This window comes from Taeniopygia guttata, chromosome 5 (assembly GCF_048771995.1).
Source record: "Taeniopygia guttata chromosome 5, bTaeGut7.mat, whole genome shotgun sequence".
NCBI lineage: Eukaryota > Metazoa > Chordata > Aves > Passeriformes > Estrildidae > Taeniopygia > Taeniopygia guttata.
This window is the reverse complement of record NC_133030.1, coordinates 52,818,326-52,840,439: the sequence shown is the minus strand read 5'-3', so window position 1 is coordinate 52,840,439 and position 22,114 is coordinate 52,818,326. Positions and strand designations below refer to the sequence as shown.

The window sequence follows — 22,114 nt, the reverse complement described above, 5'->3', positions numbered from 1 at the left end:
CATACAGTATACTAGAGACAACTTGCAAGACAAACTTTCTCCTGAAACTGTGTTAGAATGCACACTTACTCGTTACGTATTTGTCATTTATTTGTTCAGAGGAGAAAAATTTAGAAAACAACCTATAAGGGAAATACTGAAGGAATGAGGCTTATTTGGCTTAGAAGACTGAAGGATGACAGGAAAGAAAGCCAACAAAGGAGATAAAAAAAATTTTCTCTATGCTCACTGAGGGTGCCTTCCAGCCCTGCCTTCCATGATCTGTTTTAAGTGACTAAAGCTGCCTTTAGAGCTTATACAAAACATCTGAAGTTTACTTGGCTTCCCAAGCCTCTATTTATTTTTTTATTAATGAATTCAGATATAATTCTATTTACTTCTCCTTTATTAATTTTTTGGTATATTAATTTCTTTTTACAGTTTTGTGCTGGAAGCTCTGCTGCTTGTTTCCTAATTGCTGCACTGTTGCAATTAATCCATATGCATAAAATTGATTTCTGTTGCATTTTACAGAATCACAGGTAGCTACAGTCAAGAAGTTTTGGACCTATCTCCTGGCAATCTTTCTGTAGTTCACAAAACTTTAATGAATTTGAGAATACAAATTAGAAAAGTAATTGAAATTTTAAAAAAATTATATTAAAGTATTTTCCTTATTTGTAGTTATTTAAAAAGAATGCCTACTAAAGAGTAGCTGGAGTGAGCTAGCTTGAGTCTGTTTACACTCCTAACTTTATGAAATCAAAACTAGCAGCAGCCAGGAAAAACCCTGCAACCTTTAACAGAAATTTTGCTTCAGATCCAGCACCAATCCACAACCCACACTTCTGGAAATAGAGATTTAAATGGTCAGCTAGTGTAGAAAGCAACACCATGAAACTCTTGCACAACATACAGAACAACTGTATATTATTCAATAAATCCACTGTTTACTCAGGAGCTATTTAGTTTTACTTACAACAGCTAGTTCACACCAGTGGTAACTGGCATCACAGTCACACAATCCCAAACATGTCACGGCTGTTAGAAGTCAGTAACACACTGCTTTGTCAGTAATGTTTATTTTGGAAGTTCTGGTGCTTCAAGGTCTTACCTGTGGTAGCAGGACTGACAAGTTTATCAGCCTCAGCAGCAGCTTTTTTAATCATACTCTGATCTATGAATTAATAGGGCTGTTAAGTTTACAAACAAACCAATAATTGCAAAAGGAAAGAACAACAAACACAAGTAAAACAAAGGCAGGAAGCCATATTGAAACTCCACCAAGAAGCAGAATTAAATAAGGAAAGGGAAAAAACACAAACAACTAAAGAAAACTCAAAACACCATTAGGGAAGGAGCTCCACAAATGGACAAGATAAGCTGCTCCCTTTCCATGATGTATGCTGCTTTTAAGCTGCTTAGCTCAAGAGCACAAAGACTGAAAACAAGCTCAAGATTTTTCCATTATAGATTTGAAAGGCTGGAACTTGATATCTTTAAATTAATTTCAAATCTGAAGTACTCAGAAAAAATAAAGGCATTTGTCCCATGAAGATTCTTGTTCCAGACTTTATACAGTACTGAGGGGACCCTGTTTTTCCAAAGGCACAGACCTCCCCCAATACACACACACTTAATCCTGATCTACTTCATCTATAGATCAAATGATAACAGCAGCATCCAGTATGCTTCAAACCCCAGTTTGCATGGACACAACTTCTGTGACACTCTGTGGGATCGAATACCACTTTTAAAAATTCCAGATGTGGAATTAGTCATTAACAATATAAAGAAAATAAACCCAGGTTCAGTCCATGCAGCCCAAGGGGCATGAGAAGCCACCACTCCAGCTCCTCCCATGCTTAACAAAGCCCCTCTCCTAAGAGTATCCATCAGAAGGCTTCATAATGCTATTCCAAACAAAAATTAGTCTTATGCTAAATAAATGCATACAACTTTTTATAAAGTAGTTGTGCCTACAAAGGAATAATAGGTGATTATGTGAAATAGATCATATTTGACAAAACAGATGGAAAAAAAGCAAGTGGTCCGAGTACTTCAGATTCTCTTTCATGTTTATAATTCATGTTTAATAAGGTTGACCATACAGTAAATGATACAGCTGATGTACAGCAAAGTGAAAGTTCTTTACATAAACAGTCACAGTACCATTTTTCTCCAGAAATTAGGTGGGTTTTGTTGGCAAATACCAGGACTAATTCCGGTAATTTGCAATGGAAGAGCAATGGACAATTTTAGTCCTCTATTTGCATTATTACAGTAAAAAGTCTTACACTGTAATTTCACACACACATTAAGAACCAGGCATGCAATACATACATTGAAAAAGAAAACTCCAAACCACACACATACACAAAAACCTCACAAACAAACAAACAAATCCCTACAAGACCAGTCATAAAAGACAGGGGGATAGGCTTACAGCAGCTTTTCTTCAATGTACATTGAACTATGGCTCTAATGGTCTGCCATGACCAAGAAAAGCTCTCCTGATTTACAGTTCAACTCTGCCCACAGAATCCATGCAAATCTGGTTGTATTTTGCTAAGTAAAGCCAGCAGGCATGAAGAACAGATTTGGTTAAAACTCAGTGATAATTACTAGACTTTATTTCCTCCATGCATCAGATAATATCTATTTTGCAGGCAACATGAAGCCTCTTAATTCCTTGTAAAACCAGATTTGATGGAACATTTTATCACAGTGGAGGCTATCTTTAGTAACATTTAACTTATCAGATATTTTTAAATTTTTTCTCAATAAAACAAAGACAAAATAAGGAGATTACAACAGAAAGGGAAGAGAACATAAAGACAAGATCACAGATATTTTGTGCCTATTCCATCTGATAGCTAGCATGAGACACAACCATTATTTGGGTCTGTATTTCTGTCCCTTTCAGCTTTCCTCATCTCCTGACACAAAACTTTGTAATAAACATGACATCTCAGTTCACCAAATTAAGTAGTTCCTACCTAGTCTGTTAAATCAATTACTAGAACTAAGTATTTGTTGCAGGGTCACAAATATATAACCAAGACGAAAGAAAGTCCTAACTTTAAACTGAGAAAATTATGAATCCATAAATAGGTAACATAATTCTCATGCAAAATAAGGTTTTAATTAATATTAATACATACCAGGACCCCAAAAGAAACAACTACTGAAGTTAGACAACAGAGCGCCTGTGAAGTTGGTACATTCTTTCCACATCTAGGTTGCCACCACTCTTACTCCTAAGACCATCCTAAAATACCTTGTGAGGCCTCTGCAGCCTCACATATTACAGTAAATCACATTGGTTGAGTTCTAATAAACCTTTACTCCTGTGAAATGCTGGATGTCCAGATCCAGGTTTTCTGAATTGTGCACAGAAAAACCCATTCCGGCAGAGCAGGAGCCACAGGAGAGCACACTGTGGCATGTGGGCACAGCACAGAATTCTGCCAAGCAGTGACATCTGTCACACCTTGTACCTTGCTGGCTCTGCTGCTCTGGAACATGGTCAGGCAACAACCACAGCTCTACCTTTCTTTCGTAGCTGAGCAGCTGGTGTTGTGCCATCTCCTTAGTCATGTCAACTCTGTGCTAGCTTAGAGCTCTGCCTTATGTCTGTACGATCCATAAACACTTAAGACATTTTAAATTAAATTTTAATTAACTTTTACTTACGTTTAATTCATTTTTTTAGGACCAAAAAGCCCCAGCCTATTAGGAATTTCACCCACAGAAGACAATGCCTCCCCTAAAGAGTTTATAAAATACCTTGATCAGAAGTAAGGAAGTGGTAGCAATGGTTAAATGTAATTTGTGGATTAAGCATTAAGAAAATGCAAATGCTTTGCTGCTTTATGTAAACTGTAAAGGCTCACAGATTTAACCATCTGGGTTTCTATGTATTCTTTTTAACAGCTTGAATTTCAAATGTATTTTATTTAGAGTTTGATTTGTTTATTTTGAATATTTCAAGATCTAATGAATAACCTATTTTAATACATATGCAACACTTATTGAACTGCACTATCTATATTACATCTGTCTGAAATGCAAACCTTTGGTAGGTCCTTTCTTGTTCTGCATGGCCTGCTGCTCCTCTGTAATATTCAAGCGTCGGACCACATCAGCAAGGGCAGATTTGAGCAGCTGGATGTCATCTTCCTGCATCTGGACACGCTGCTCCAGAGAGGCAATGCGGTCTGTGACCTCCATACTGCTGGCAGCAGAGGCACTGTCATCTAAACAAAGCAGCAGGAAAAGAAAATGCATTATCAATAATGGACAGCCATCCAGAAATACCTTACACAATCGGCTGCAGGTAAAAACAAGGTTTTTCTCAGACCTGATGACTGCTTGAGGAAGAAAGTTTTAAAGTGACCAAAAGGAAGAGATGGAAATAAAAATAAATAAATAAAAGATACATATTTTAGTAAGATGTTATGATGAGCTTGGCTTCAGGGCTAGTTGTTATTTGGATTCCACTACCAATTATTTGCATGTCAGAACTGCAGTGATCAATCACCACCCTTTCCTGTTCTGCCCAATGCAAAATTCTGATGCTGCTGGGCAATCCCGTAGAGAGCTACATTTTCTGATATGCTACACACCCTTCCAGAGTTTTCTGTCTCACATAGGTCATAGAGATACATTACAAATACATAAGTAACAGATAGGCTTACACTTTCTCAAGCTACCATACACAGGTTGAAGAACAGGTACTGACCCAATCTGCTAACCCCTAGTTTATACCAGCAGCTTTGAGAACATTCCCTGTAACTGAAATAAAACCCCAAATAATTTCAGAATTACTCAGTAACTATAGTCTAAGTCTGTAAATTATTAAAAGGGTCATTACTTTGATACAATTCACCCATTATTTGGAAGTAAACCATAGAAGCTTCAAGACTGCAAATCCATGATGAGGACTACACATTCTTTCCACTCAAAACTAGTAATAGGAATACTTTTCCTAAATGAGCACTTTTGTTCCTATCACATAGAAACACTGTCTCTTATTACAATATTAAGTTAGGAGAAGAAAGAAGAAAGCAACATCAAAGACATCAAAGTCAGTATCAAATAGGGAAATAATGTGCAGTTTTTAAAGAGAATTGCAAAGTTTTATTTAACTAGGCTTTGAAACCTAAAAAAAAGGTTAAATACTAACTTACTGGATGATTGCAACTAATCTTAGTCAAGGATTATAGCTTTCAACTCATGACTTAATAAGTCATACTGTAGCAAAAATTTATATTTATGCTACTATTTGCAAGCATAATTGATTTCTCCCTCATTCCCAATGCAAGTCTGCAGCCTGCATTTCTTCTGTTAAAGCTGAGCTCTCTTTGTGAAGATGGTGGTATTCATTTTCATTTCTTGTGCTCTTAATCTCCTCATTCCAAACCAGTGTTCCACTTTTTTTTGTAAAAGGGTGCAATACAGAAGTTAAATGGTTTGTGTATAATAATAACTCCTCTTGAATTTTAAAACAAAGTTAAGTGTTTAAAAAAGGATAACAATTGTTTCTGAGCACATCTAAAAGCATATCCAAAAATACTAATGCATACAAACTTTTAATCATAAGCACCTAGGGAAAAAATGGCATTAATATGTTCATCAGAACAATTTTGACTTCCTCATCTCTTACACCCCCAATAGCTATCTGTGGTTATCAAAAGCTGAATTAGAAACAACTCAAAAATAATGTAACAATATTGACAGTCCATAAATAGCTACAGACTATTACAGTTTAAAATGCTTGTTAATTCTATTTTAGGATTTTCAGACCTTATTTAAAATATCACCATTAGGATTGGGTGATGTTATTAGGCTGAATATAATACTCATGCAAGTATCTGGTTCTGAATAAACTAAATCAGAACTCAAGTTCCTGAAAAATGTTAAAAAACTTTCCCCATGACAAAGCTTTCCAAACTTTGGCCTAATCAGACTTCTACTCAATACAGGACTCTGTCCTGTAGCAATTACAGGTAATTAGTTCCCAAACTCAGATTAGCAGCTATGCTGGCAGCAGTAAGAGCTGCCTGCAGAACTTAACCTTTCCTCTACAAACAAAAGCCCCATGCTGCTCTAATGACTTTACACTTTAACTCAGCTGGAAATAACATGGATTAGCATACTGGACAATAGGCAACCAAATCAAAAGCTTGATTTAACCAATACAAGCCAAATTCAAACTTCAGCCATTCTGCCAGATTCAGTATCATCAGGAATAGTTTTCCTCTGAATTCAGCCAACAATAAATAGCCAAATCCCAAAACCAGGGCAGTAAAGGAAACCCAGGGGAAAATCAGTTGATGTTGAAATTATCTACCCTTGCTACAAAGAAAACATCCTCCTTGAAGTATCCATTTCACTAATTTTTAAGTGTGTAGAAACAGTAATTTTGCCCAGACATTAATCTTCAAATGGTAAATCAGTGGCACTGGTTTATTTACAGTCCTGTAAGAAATCACTCCCACTAATAACTATTAGGATGTACAGTCCTCTCCCTTCTCCCCCCTTCCCCCATCTGTTACTGTGACTCTTACCCTCACACCCTCACTGACCGACAGGCCCCAGCAAACTCTTTCTTGGACACAACATCTGTATCTTCCACTATCATCATTCTTGTGGGGTCTTGGCAACATAACCCTCATCCTTGCTGTAACGTACAGCTTGTCTGGTTTTTGTGGTGGTTTCTTCACTGGGTGAAGTTCCCTTCCAAGGATGCAGGAAAAAAAATGTAACAGCTTTCAGTAAGATTGCAGCTGGAGACAAGATTTCTTACAGTCCAGTATTATCTCAATTTACCTCCTCTTTGCATGCATATACAAGTAAGCTAGAAAAGAGACACAGAATACAACAAAACTACATTTTATAAAGAATGCAAAGTTCAATTATAAAATAAGCATAACCTGTTTGTTATGCAAGTTGAGAGTGGAATGTTCTTGCCATTGAGATCATTACATCCCAGTATGTTGAGCAATAAGTTGCACCTTCAACACAGCCAAATAAGTGAAATGGTACAGTATCAGAAGAGGAAAAAGAAAAAACAACAATTACAGCTATAAACTAACAGTACAACAACTAAAATTTTACTGCAGATGTCACCTACTGTGTCCACACAAGGAAGAGTAGTATTGTTAGCCTAATTAGTGACCTGCCTCTGCAGTACATCTCTCATCCTCACAGCAAAGGACATTTTAGCACACATTTGTAATGAAATTTGGAAAGGCATTTGAAGGAGACTGCCAATCCAGACAAATTGCTTTCAAGTATCAGATCTTTTTATCAGTCACTACCATCCCTTCCCATGGATGGGAGAAGTCAACCAGACATCACACCACGTACACGGGTAGCATCAACAGCACAACAGAATTAATTGTTACCTTTTTTCATCAAGGGGAAGAAAAAGGACTTTACAGTGAATTTATGCAATATGTTTTTAGAAACCCGAAGTGAGTCACTTTCTACAGAGTTCACTTTTTTTCACCAATTTTAAGACAAGTCTAAATCATTGTCTCAAACACATAACTCATAGAATGGTTTTGGTGGGAAGGGACCTTAAAGATTCCTGCCCACCTGCAATGGGTAGTTAAGCTACATCTCATGAGATAAATGTCACCTACAATGTCCAAAATTAGATAAAACAAGGAAGTATCAATTCAGATGCTTCATTTTTCATCGCAATGGGCATTTGTGGTAAAACTTGGAAAAAAGAGTCATTAATCATTTTTACTTTACTGAGATTCTACAAGTTTCAAAGGGAAGGCAGCAAAAAAAGGGAATGTACTACATGCCTCTCTAAATTGTCCAACCAGCTAATCCATGATCTCATAGATTGGAAAGATTTCTCATGGCAAACTAAAAAACAATACTGAGTCAAATGATTAATCTGCTTCCAGAGTGTATTCCAGCTTTACTGCAATTTATTACTTGAGCTTAGCCAAATGTGAAGAAACAGCTGAAGCAAAGCCAACAACAGGACATACACACTGTTTACAAGAGTGATTTCAATACTATTTCACTGTATGTAGGCTAATATTTACATACTTACACCATTAGTTAGAAGGAAGTCTATTAGATGCATTCTGTTTTCTATAGATTCTTCTATAGAAAAACCTAAACCTTCTGAAAAACCTAAATCTTACTTGTGTGTTAACGAGTATGAAATAATTAAAATAGGACTTGGCATTCTCTCCCCCCTCCCCCCCACCCGAGAAGAACTACTTTATTAAACACATTCCATCTTTGCATTATGCAGGCATTAATTTTGAGGCTATCTGGTCCAGCTCAGACCCCAGCAGTTGACCATGAAGTGGAAATATTAGCTACCGACTCTCAAAAGTCTGGCAAACAAATTTGAGTTTATTCAATCTACATGGCATATTTGGAGCATCAATTAACAGGATAAAACTGTACATGAAGTACTTCCAAAAATGATTGCAACTGTATTTGCTACACAATTTTTTTGTAATACATTTTGCAAGTGGCATCTCAAAGTCTTTGCAGAGTTGTCCTTGTGTTTAGACACTCTGCAGGACATCAGGAAAGAAAATGCAAGCCTTCTGAGGACAGCAAATGCCAGCAGTGGTCTTTGGCAAAAACTAAAGATAACCCACATGGCAGAAAACATGGCAAGGGATGGCAGTGAGAAGGCAGCATCACACACATACAGAGCAGCTCTTCTTCTAGCATAAACACATAGATTGTGCCAGCAAGCCTGAACTGAGCTTGACTGGTAGGAATACTTTCTGTCACTGAGAGATTTCATTAAGTGTATTATGTTCTGTACTTGTCCTGAAATCAGTTGGTACAAGTATTTACATTCCTTGGAAATAGCTATGCACTTCAGGGCCACTACTACAGCCTTATGAAACTGTACATGGACAGAACGGAATTCTCCACCCTCAGCATGCAGCTAACTCTATGGTAGAACACAGCAACTGTTGAGGAAGCCATGCCATCAAATGACAGAAAGTTGAAAACAGTAGTTACAAAAAAATAAGCAAACAAAAAAAAGCACAGTCCTGCAGATCAGGAGATCCATAGCCTGAATTTGACCCAGCAAACTAGCAAGCAATTAAGAGCACTGAAGATCCTACACTTCCAGAAACATTTTTCCACCCCTAAAAGCCCATGGTTTTTACACTCCACTAACTGCAAAGCTGTCAGATGTGGCACATGTCACTCAGCATACCATTGGCAAATTCCACTTTTCCTGCCCACATCATCACTGAGACCTCATGAAGTAACTGAGATACTTCAACTACTTTCTTCAAGCATCCTGGGAGTAACACTACCACTAACTTTCAAATGACCTCTCTGTTTCACCTCTCTTGATACCATATGTTTAACATGAAATTCTAAGAGATCAGAAAAACATCCCTCTGTGGCAGGCATCTCCTACACCTTCCAAATCCTGTCCTCCCTATTTGGTTCATTTCATGCATCTTTGAGTCTGGGTCACAGAAGTCAGGCAGACAAGCTATTTGATAGAAACAGTATTTCTGAGTTGACAGCAACCGAGAGAAAAAAAAACTGGGAAGAGAGACAGTCATCCAACTTCTCTCAGAATGAAACAAGCAATTCACTGTAGCACAGAAACAGGGGAATGCAGCCACAACACTGTTGCCAGGTTTTGAAGCAACATGGGAAAGTACCAAGTATTCTCCTTGTATCAGTTTCTGTGGCATAATGTCAGTGGTCATTCGCAGACCAGAGCCTCTGTGCAAGGGAACAATGGGAAAATAAAACAGCAGGTTTAATTTCCTTTGACAACACCACGCCAAGCTGCTTTGTTTAAAAGATTAATGTCAACAGTATTTCACAGACTAAATATCTTTCCTCTGCTCACTTTTCTAATGCAAAACATTGTACCATACCTGAAACACAGCAGCAGTCCTCCAGGCTTGTCTCCTGGGGACAATGACAACACATATGGGCAACAGCTTATCATAAAGTCTGGTACATGCTAGACTGGTTTGCCAGATTAGAGTATCCACTGTGAGAAGCAAGTGGATTTAAAGCCCAATATAATGTTATCCTATTTAATCTTGTTACTTTGTGTGGTTAGGGAAAAAAAACAGGCAGAATATTTTTAACTACAGGTAAAACTGTAAACATTGTTGCTTTATGTGAAGTTTTGGAAATCAAAACTGCTTGCTGGCTGAATGTCCAATCCTCTAACTGTATTTTGCTATAAGTGTGTATATAATAGGATTAAAGTTTAAGCATCATATCTACTTTTTGAGGTGGAAAATTTTGATTATGAGGAACAAGAAATCATATCTAATATTTAAACCCAATTGCTACAGGAAAATGCCTATCTATAAGCTTATGTATGTGTACACACATACCATTTTTGAACAGGTAGGACAACTTTTCAGTTCATTCTGTATTCTAATGCATGTTCTTAAGAGTGATTAGCAATGCAAGGAGATGCCCTAGTTGGGTACAATCAGGTACATCTCACATTAAGTAAGCTGAACAGCCCAGATTAGTTTTTCCATGTCCTCACAAGATATGTATGTGTAGGAGGAAATAGGAAGAAAACTCTATCCCACACATCTGCCTAATGCCCTACTCTGGATGTGCTGGGAGCTGCCGTAGCACTAAAACATCATCTTGTGAGAACATATCACTTCTAAACCACAAAAAAAAACCAAAAAAAAACAAAAAAAAACCCAAACAAACAAACAAAAAAAACCACAAAAAAACAAAAACAAAAACAAAAACAACCCCAAATATTTTTGTCAACTAATATGGACTACAGATGGGTTTTTTTGTGAACAGTATTTTCCCTCCTCTAATACAACTAGCTATCACAACCCAGTACTTATAAAATCTTATTACTGTATTTTGCAACACTCACTGAGGAATAACTTGTCCTTTTACAGTTTTACCACTAGAAACTTAAAGACAGAGAATATAATTTCCTAAAATTAGAGGTGGAATTTGAAAGGATAAATCCATAAATCCATAATAGCAATCATCACTCAGAGCCTCACAGCTGGGAGCACTGCATTCATTAACAAAATGGGAAAGAAGAAAATGATCATAACAGAACATTTTCAGAAAGCTCCTCGTGGCTAATTAGTTAGGAATCAGTGCAGCAAAATTATAAGCATGTGCCCTTGACCTGCCTGTAGCTGTCAAGCTATAGCCAGCAGTTTACTATTTTTTCCCAAGCAGATGGTAAATAAGCTTCTACTTGGAAATCAACCAGTTAAAAATTATCTTCCCCAATAGCACTTAAGAAGAAGATGGAAGAAATTTTTGACACATCAATAAATTAGAGAAATTTTATTCAGAAGAGGTCTATCAACATAAATGCTTTAACAGTTCAGAGCTACTGTTCTGGCTCCACTGAACACAGAAGTCTAGAGAAAATATTTTAGTTGGTTATGATTCCTCAACATTATGATGGGATCAGCCCATACCATTGGAAAAAAAACCCCAAACCCCAGCATTGCAAACAAACCAGGAGAGTAAAGATATTCTGTAGCATAATATTAATGCAAGGATAGTAGTTTGAAAAGGAAGTGACTCCATGGCACCTGCCTGGAATTAAGAAACTGAAGATGCAGCCTAACAAGAACTTACTAATGAAGGAACCAGTAAGGTAATTAAGGTATCAGGGCAGAATAGCTGGGCTGTGTTTTAGCATCTTATAGTCTCAGTGATATGCTGAGAATGTGCCTGTATCACATCCTTAAAACAAGAGAAGAAAAATAGATCGTTGGAACATGGGAGAACATCTCCAATGACTCTCCATCTCCATGTCACAGCTAGGGCTCAATGTCCAAGTCCTCTAACAGCTAGGAAGGAATGAATGCAAATTCATCACATGATGTAAGGTAAAAAAACCTTCATCTTTTGTTTAGCACTGCTAGACAAAAAGAACCAATTCAGAAGAGATTTGCTTCTCCTAAATATACTTTAAACTGCATGCAAATAAACACCACACATCAGTTAACAAAAAAAGTTTCTCCTAGCAACTTTATAGTGTTTAGCACCTTGTCGCTGCTGTAAGAAACTGGATGTCTCCATTTGATTCTTCAACTATGCTATATGCATAAAATCATATGAAAGATATACTTTTACTTGCAGTCAGGAGAGATTCAAAAGGCAAGAAAACTGATTTAAAACACCTTTTAAAAGTTACCGATGTTAGCCCGTAATGCATTACAAGCCAAATTTTTTTCTTGTTTGTTGTGTATTTTAAGTTATTTTACAAAAGAAAAGTTGATTCACACTCTCAAGAAACCCTAAGATATATCAGCCAGTAGTTGATCTGCAGTTAAATGCAGCCTTTATGTTACATTAGAGACAGAATCATTTAAACATTTAAGAAACTACTTAGGTCAGCATACATTTTGTCAATTTCCTAATTTTCATGTTGAAAATTAAAATGACAACTGATCCTCAAATTTACTTGGACCACTAGCTTTTTACCTATATTTTTATAATCTACAGATTAATGAAAATTATAATCTTATATATATGGGTATTTTTAAAACAAATTGAACACACTATTAAACTTTAGAAATACATAAGCAATTAAACACTTTTCCATTTAAGAAATTACAAATTTACTAAACTGAGACTGCATCAATAGCAAGTAATCCATAGTTACCAATTTGAAATAGTTTATATTTTGTCTTATTTCCTAAGTATATCCTCTGAGAAATAAGAATTGGAAAATCTCAGCCTCTAATCAGTAGCATTTATTTGTAAAATAAATACAACTCCCATTCTACACTTATATTTCTTAAAGGCTAATCAGCTTTATAAATTGTTTTCTGTAGACTCAAACTAAGGGATACAATACAAAGAGAATAAAACATTCCTCCTGCACCTGCAGAAGGGGCTATTTATGTCTAAAGCAAATTTATTACTTTCACAGACTCTGGGTTCTTGCTCTCAGCTAATGGCTTTACTTTCAGCAGTGGTCTGACTTTTCTTTAGAACTCTCTACCTCGTGAATATTTTAGTTTCTGAAATTAATGCAGCGTTAGGCTTCATTACAGGTTGTCACAAAGACAAATCACAACCTAAATATTTAAAGGAAAAGTTATTTCAAAATTAGAAAACTATTGTAAGTCTTTTAAAACCTGTCTTGTTCAGTACTTTCTCTCACAGGAATATAGAATTTTTTTCTAGAATGGGCAGTTAATCTAGCGCATGTGAGAAGTACTTGAATTAACTAGCGATGGCCTTGCTTGGATGGCAGAAGTAAGAAAGCATCCAAAATGCCCATAACAGAATGGAATTCTACCCACACTGTCCATCTTCATCTTCAGTTAGGGTTAAGTCTTCCCTTCATTTAATTCTGTCAAATATAACACAATATAATAATATAATTATTAGCAATAATTCTATTATTAGTAATTCTTACTGTAAACACTTCCCATTACATAGTCCCACTCTCCAGCAGAAAAAATCTTTGCTGACATAAATGCAGAAAGAACAAACTGCCCTTGCCAAGGACTCAAACACAGCCAGAGATACTACATTTGATACAGTATTTGATGTCCTGGTATAAACCAGGAAGATGATGGTTTCAAGGCTATTTAGGAGAAGGAAGAAAAAATCCCTTTGTTTGCTATCCTTAAATAAAAAATTACTTCAGGTTTATTTCAGGAAACAAAGAAACACACAAAATCTGAAAAATTATTTGGTTAAAAATGTGACTCCTCTAATTGAAGACAATTTGCATTCTTTTTTTTTTTTTTAATTGGGTTCCCTAGCATGAGATCATATTCTTATTTCACCACAATAGGGTGCACAGCATTGTGACAAATTTCACCCAGCTGCGATGCCATTCCCAGCACACTGTGAAGTGTTGTCCTGCCACCCTGTGAGAATGAGCGAGTTGTATTCTAAGGTTTGCCCCATCCTCACAGTACTTGGCAATGCTACAGCATGCACGTTGCCTATTTTTCAAAGAAACTCAGGCTTTCATGGAAGAGGAGATGAAGGAGGAGACAAAGATAAACTATTTTATATCTTTCATATTGGGTGAAAACAGTTTAGAAATACACTTTGATCAACGAATGCAATATTGTCTCTCCCCAGGGCTATGGAGAGCCCTCAGTAAAAGTGACAGAGTCAGCAGATGTCTGGTCTGCCCTTGGCTGGGAACAAGCCCCAGGCCAAGGTCCAAGCAAAGCCTGGCTCATGACCATTCCTCTCCTTCAAGGACTTTGTGGGACTGATTTCCTTCTGGCGGCAGTCAGTACTTCTCCCGTATGAGTTTTCACTTGAGAGATTAGATGGATGATGGCCGTGCAGAGTAAATCCTTTCCCAAAAGCCATCTCCTAATAGCACTGCGCTGAAGGACTGGTGTGAACAAACGCTGCAGAAAGCCTGGCTGATAAGGCTCTTGTAGCCCTGTGATTACTGGGAATCTGAGCTTCAACCTTCATGATAAGGTAGAGCCTATCAGCAAAGACAAACCTTTAAGGATATTCAGCTTTAGGGCAAGAGTTCTCTTATGCTTTCTTAGCTCTGGATGTGAGTGGAACTCACGTAAGTCAGACTTCTGCATGCAAGAGTACAGACACAAGTTAGGTCAAGTACAGCCTTTTGAACTAAATGAATTTAGTATTTTAAAGGCACTGTTTAACAATAAAATCTTTACTTACAATTCAAGAAGGAACATTTTTTAAAGTGGCCCTGCACATATACTAGTGGTCTACAAGTACATAAAGATTATTGCAGTGATAAGATTTGCCCAAAGCAACATTCAGGTACAGTAAACTTTCTCAACACAGCACAGAGCAGTGATTTCCAAGGGCAGTAAACTGAGCACCACACTGAACTTGAAAATTACTTGATTTAGAAGAGACGGGAAAAAGTTGAAACTGGCTGGGAAACATTTCTCCCAACTCCACTGAAGAGATAGTTCAGAAAACAGTATCTGGTCACAGTATATCAATTTTTTACATCACCCATGGCATGCAGGAGATACCTTTTCCAAAATATCCTTCATTTTAGCATAAGACAGTCAAGATTAAAGCCTAGTACAGTACAACTTCTTCACAAAAATACTTAGCTACACAAAAGCAACAAACTTAATACCCAAGCTCATGCTAAGATACACAGATCTCTGTGGCAGGGAAGTCCAACCCCCAAAGGTACAGTTTCCCTGAGCCAGTGACCCAACTCCGCAATCTCAATTGTCTTATTTGTAACGGTTTCCAAATGTTGACTCTTCACCAAAAGCAAAAGCATTCAGTATCTGCAAAGCCAAAAGTTGAAAAGAAAGGAAAAATGATCCAGTTGATCAGGAATCCTGTTACACTTAAGCCAACAAGCAACTGCTCTATTAGTGAGTGCCACTAAGACAAAGGGGTCACACAGTCAAGTAAATCTATCCACACCTCTCTTTTTCTTCCTTTTAGACAGGAACAAGACAGCTTTGTATGCCCACTATCAAGTAAAAATAACCAACAAAACAAAACCGAAACCAAAGAAACAAACAAGTTACTCCTCAAAAGATCCACCTAAGAATAAACCCAAACCCAAATAGTTAACTGAAAACTACATTTTGAGAAGTCATTCACAGAGTGTGATAGTTCCTGCTTCCCTAATAATTAAAAAAGAAAAATATTTTTTCCTACTGTACTGCAAAATAGTTCAATACCCTACTAGCTCCCCTTGCAACAAAAAGAGGCTTTTGAACTGGACATCAAATTTACTGGTTTCATATGTACTGTATTTCAAAATTACATTGAATATGCTTATCAGATTTATCTGACACCAGGAAAGTCTGTCTTCTAAAAGGAATGAGGCCTAATTCCTACAAAAATTATAAGGAATGATTAAGTAATTAAAAAATTTTATAAAACATGAATAAAACAGTTTTGTTTTAAGCTTCATTATTCAGCTTTAGTTCATTCATTTTCTTACTCCCCAGAGCTTAAAAAGGAAAGCTTAATAATTTTTCCTGAGGTGCTAGAACTTTCTATCTGTTTGCCACTTCATCCACAAAACAACCAACGGCAATTAGCATCCATGGATCTGTACCAGATGATTAAAAAAAACCCATTTTGTTCCATGGACAACTGCTTACAGCAGAAAAAAAGGCAAGTCCCAAGAATTTTCAAAGCATTTCGTCACAAACTCTGCAAGAGGGTACCCTCTCATGCTGAAGGTTCTGGAGTCTTCGTCTCTTCAACCTGCTCAGTGGCTGGTGAGGCACCAGAACAGAGTGCCCAGAGAAGCTTCAGACGCCCCATTATTAGAAATGTTCAAGATCAGGTTGGATGGGACTTTGAGAAATCTGAAATCAGTGGAAGGTGTCCTGTAGCTCTGTCATCAGCAAAATCTACCCAGCCCTACCCCTGCAGCCCTCAGTCAGGGCTGTTCTGTGGGGCTAAAGACTACCCATTCAGGCATGGCAAAGGCTGGAGGACATTCAGTTGTGCTGCTGAGACCTGTACACAAAGCCTGATCAGCATCAGTGCTGTGAGAGATTACAGCACACTCAGCAGAAACATCTGCTATTTTGGCAGCTCCCTTCTGATTTCTGAAGGACTTGGAGGCTGGCAAACAGAATAGGGCAGAGGTGGGGTGGGAAAAGAGTCCCCCCAACAGTGCTAAATCCTCTAGAACTCAGCCTGCTCTTCTCTCAGGAAATCAAAATGGTACTAAAAATTTGCAAAGAAAATAATATCTAAAAACCTGCCTCTTGACTGCTTACAGACAAGTCCCTGCAATACAGGCAGCTGTTGCTGCTCCCATCTTCATGGAAGAGATTGCCCCACATCTCATGTCAGTACACGCAGGGATACCTTCACATCAGAGCTGCACTCAGGAGTCATGGTCCCAGGGCACAAGGCAAGTGACTACCACCAGCAGGTACTAGAGAGAGCTGGCAGCACCTTACCAGGCTGGAAGCTCAGGGGACTTCAGCAGGTAGGGGTGGGTCTCTATTTGTTGTGGGAAAGAGCTGGGATCCAGTGTGCAGATGGAAAGTACGGAATCAGGCTCCCAGATGGCACAGCATGCTGAACATGGACAAAATCCAATGCAAGCAGCCAGAAACATGGCAATACAAGAGGGGCAGTTGCCACTACCTGAACCCAATTCTGCTGCCACCACTACATTTGGCCTGCTGATGATTCCCTGCCAAATTAAGCTGAAGATCCCCAAATCCCACAGGAATACTAAATGCCATGTATTGTCTTCTGCCTTATCTCCCCGTAATCAATTTTCCCGTGGACTAATCATAAAATTCATACACTATAGGTAGGTCAAGGCCCTGCTTCATCTTCACTCCCTCTCCCCATTCTTCCTTCTCCTTCTCTATGGAAATTACAAAAATCACCCTCTTTTTTAGCTGTTTTCCTGCATCCTTGACAGGCTGTAAAGGCAGTAAGGGTAATGTTCAGAACATAGAGTGCAAGAAGAAGCTTATTATTCCTGAAAGTTAATTTGAAAGTGAATAAATAAGACACTGGATAAGCCAATGCACATAGTTCTAAGATTATACCCATAATATGCTGTATTAAGAACTTCTTAATGAGGCAAAGGAGTTATTCAGAAAAAGAGTGCCAATAGCTTTCCCCAGCTTCCCTTGAATTATTTCAAATGGATACAATCCATTTTCACTTTAAAACCTCTGCTTTACACAACTGTTCATAGGATTTCATCTTCAGAGCGCAACATTGCTTAAAGAAAAATGGATACAAACCTGCATATCATTCATATCTAATGCCTTGCCAACCCACACCTTCTTTTTACTATCTAATTATCATGTGCAAGCCTGTCAAAAGTGTCAAAAGCTTTTTTTTTTTTTTAAGCTGCTACTTTTATCATCTGAAAGATGTCATCACTTTAATGACATTCATTTGTTTCCCAAGGTTTGTGCCTCCAAAAGGTCAGAAGAATTCCCTGGACCTCACTGCACTCTGCACCAGTCACCTTGGGAGGAGCCTTGAGGGACTGAGTTTATTTGACTGCTTCCCATTTCTACTGCCACAGCTGTGGAAGTGGGAATTCTGCTCATACAGATTGCACAGTATGATAACTGACATTTAGTATGCAGCACTCAACCACAGCTTGCTAAAGGACAGGTAACATGAACTCGTAAGAGCAACAACATGTCAATTTTTCCCAGTTGTAACTGGAAAAAAAAGGAAAGATTTCATAAGTGTGAAATCTGTGCAAGCTGCTGACTTGTCAGCAGAGTTACAGAATTGCTGTTTGCAGCACAAAGTGACTTTAAATTTTTATATAAGTCTACCTATTTATGCAGCAGAACAAAAGGTATTCCCATAAACTACATGTAAAACCAGGAAATTTACACTTCTTAAGATAAATTAAATTTCTACGAAAAAATTTTACTCCTACATTTACAGTAAAGATAAAGCTTCCAGAGTGCAGTCTGAAGCACAGAAGAACACAGACAGCTTGGTGAACTGAGCAATGGCTGCACAACACCAATTGTTTTAAAATCACTGTATGTATTTTAGCCACTACTAAATCTAGTAAACCTAGTTAATACAAACCAGTGCAGTGTCAGAAGTGCTCCGTGCCAGAAACAGCTGGAAACACCCAAACAGAAAGACTTTCACCATGTCATAATCAAGATGTTTGAAATAGCTTTTTTTCCTCCCTGATGTATTGTCCTACTTCTTATTCTGGACAACAAGACACTTATTTTAAGGGAGCAGACTGGAAATAGGAATAGCCAGGAGAAGGTGGCCTGTACCTATTTCACTCTTGGGGGAAGTACAGGAGCCGTGCTGAGACAGAGCCTTGCTCGGAAGGTGAAGGTAATGTGCTGCCCTTTGGGATACAGACTGCCATGGACTTGGCAATTGTTTGCTCGCTGAGCATGCGACTGGTAGACACTATATAGAATCAGAATTACAAAGAAGGAGAAACTTCTCCTGGGGTTTTTGCCCCCACCCAAATATCTCTCTTTGCCTTTTCTGGTATTTGTCAGTGGTCCATTGGGCAACATCTAAGATGTTGTGCTGGGCTGCAACATCTCCCTATTGAATCTCTTGTTCCACTTCTTAAATGGATTAACCAGTTCCTAATGCCAGATATTAAAACACTGACAAAAGGCAAGTGGCTTTCCACACCACTGATTTTAGCAATTGTTCTAAATTAAAACCAAACCACAAAAGAGACAGTCTTAGCAATTCTGTAATTTTAGAGTCTTTACTAAAAATCAGCTGTTTCACGTCTGTTAAAATGTCTGTGTGATGGAAAGAAAGAAAATGTCAAAACTTTATCCTTCTCCTTGCCTCCCGAGAGGCTTCACCCAGGCAACAGCTACTTCAAAGCTTCACATCACACATGCCTAGAGATTTAAACCAAGAGAAGCAACTGCCAAATTCAGAAGGCAGTAAAAGGCTTAGATTTAGAGTATTCCCTGAGGCTAAACATTTTTTAAAATTAAAAAATCAAATATAAAAACTAGAAAGGAGGAAAAGCCCTGAAGTTACCCACTCCTGGAACAATATGCACACAAATCTCTCATAACCTTCTGAGTCACAACTACCAAGGTTAATAACTCAGCATCAACCAAATGGTTTCTGGGCTTCACAAAATCCAGCAGAGCCTTGCAGGAATCACTGGAGCTGCTTTAGGCCTATTTAATCTTCTTGGAAACAATGAAGAGTAAACAAACAAAAGAGTAAACTCTCTCTCAAGCACAAAATTTTTAATCCAGGCCTTCCTATATGGGAGTGCTGAAGATAATTACCAGCTCCTGCAAGAGTATTTGGGTTTAAATTCCTCAATGCACAGAGATCTTGTGGATATTCTTCTCTTTGCAATGAGTCTCCTGTAATCAAAAAATGCCCAGATTTGGTTCTGAGAACAGAGCAGCAGCATCACACTGATGATATTTGTTACTGATTATATCTGGGTTTAGAGTACGTCTTTTCCTGCAAAATTATGGAATAATTTGATGAACACGCACTTGAAACAAGTATGTTCCCAAGTAAAGTAATATAAGAAAGAAGAGTTAACTGCTCTGTTGATAGAAATTTTATTTCTATATCAAAACTATAAATGAAAATTCTAAGAAATACAAAGCTACAAATTTCCAAAGTGCAAGAAAAAAGTAGGTGATATTCAATTACTAATTAAAATTTCAGTTTAAAAAAATATTGAGTACACCTGTGTGCCTGGGGCTAACTATGATTCTTTTTTTAATTGAATGTGATGTCATATTCTGAAGAGCACATAAAAAGGATTACAAAATGATTGAGATTCATAGTTTCTAGGGAAGGAAAAAAACAACAAAACACACAGACACACTTAGAAAACAATGACAAAAACTAAACATTCACCAAAGAAAGACAGGAATCTCAATGGTAAAAACTTTATGTTCACTCTAAGAGTTCACTCTGCTTAGAATGGGTAGGTGGACTGGAAATTTAATTTACAATGCATAGGTAATTTTCCACCTCTATGAACCTTAATTCAATTTTCAGTCATATTTGTAGCAGTCAAAAAGTAGTTTCCCTCTTTATTAGTCTTCAGCAGCTGCGTGTCTCTCGCTTGTACTGCCTTATGCACTGCTTTAAAAGTTTGCCTACCACCACTATGCCTGGCACAAGACAGGAAAAGGGGGATCACTTCTACCTGCTACAATACATAACAGATGGGCAACTTGGATTTATTTATTGATGCTGTGCAACACATGGTGCCACAAGCAGCTGCACTGACAAAAGCAAGGGTCCAGTTCCACAAGACACAATGGCCATTCTAGAAGCCCCCAGTTTGCCTGCAGCACCCCCTTCTCCTACAACTTATCTTTTGCTGCCTCTGGAAACTGATTTAATTCTCCAGCTTGGCAGAAAACAAACCCAGCAAAATCAAACCCCAAATACTACACACAGATATTGCCTGGTTTTAATTTTTTTTCTTCTGTTAGGTTAGCATGTTAAACTAACTCCTGATAATTTAGTCCATCAAGTAGGTAAAACCACAGACAGCAAGTGAGGGAAGGGGAAACGAGACATTCCTCCTGAGCAGCTGCACAGTGTGGTGTGGCTTATCATCCCCAGGTGAAAATGGAAATGGGCAGTGGGGCAGGGACAACAGGTTTGCCCTCAGAATCCATTTAACCCCCATCTTCTGAATTTTACAGTGCTATCTTCCAGCTCCCACAGCTGTCTGGTTTATTAACCTTTACTCTTGAGGAACACTATACACCCTCTTATCACATAACATCTGAAGGACTGAGCCTGTCATCTTTAACATCCCTTTGTCTCCCCATCTATGTTACTTTGTATCCTTTCATTTCATTGAAAAAGTTGAAACATTATCACATAGTGTTACTCATCTTCAAAGTTAGAAAAATGATTGTATTACATCCATATGCATCAGAAACAAGGTACATTTCATTTTAAAAGGGCAGATGAAAGGAGAAAGAGTTCTTTTGATTCATCTTGGCCCTGTGGGAGGGTGGCAAGTGGTAGGTTGGCCTGCTATAGGCTCCCCCTATTTAAATAAAATTTAGAAATAAGCAGATCAATCACTCAGGGGTATGTGCTCACAGAAGAAGCTAAAATACAAGCAACAGTATCTTACCAAGAACTGACAGCTACAGAACAGAATCTCTCAAATAATTTACACATGAGGCAATGCTGGAATAAATCACACTACTCTGTTCACTGCTGTAAAGTTTCACCCTAACGCCTAAACCCCCGTGCTCCATAAAAAATAAGTGAGTAGATACAAATATATTGCTCTCAGGAGACCATACCAACAAATGTGTTTTCCAACTTCCATGAATTTCAGTTATAAAGCATTCACTTAACACAACAGCAACCATTTTTCAATTCCATAGCTGAACATTTAATTCCACAACTCAGTTATTTAACTCTTTCCTAAAACCAAAACAAAGCCTCCACATCATCAAAGAAAGCTGAAATACCATTCAAATAACTAACAATATTTATATTTCAGCTATAAATTTGTTCTGAAATACTATTTGTGTGATAGACAGAACCAATTTTTTTCAGGTCTGCACAGATAACATGCTTATCCCAAGTCTTTCAAACAACAGGTCATCCAGTGCAGCAAAAACAATCTAAACAAGACCCACCACACAATAATCAATAACAATCTGGGGAG

The 22,114-nt window shown here is 37.7% G+C and overlaps 1 protein-coding gene across 13 annotated transcripts in view; it reads right to left on the bottom strand.

The window, feature by feature from the left end:
- The window catches only part of EML1 (EMAP like 1), a 121,245-nt gene that overhangs the window by 46,534 nt on the left and 52,597 nt on the right, over positions 1 to 22,114 (bottom strand). For 12 of the 13 annotated variants that reach the window (XM_032748878.3, XM_030274973.4, XM_030274970.4 and 9 more), the window contains exon 2: positions 4,056 to 4,238. In XM_032748878.3, coding sequence (XP_032604769.1) covers positions 4,056 to 4,238 — 183 coding nt within the window. Of the gene's footprint in view, positions 1 to 1,093; positions 1,157 to 4,055; positions 4,239 to 22,114 lie in introns of all 13 variants that reach the window. The other variant, XM_072930404.1, reaches the window with a different exon arrangement.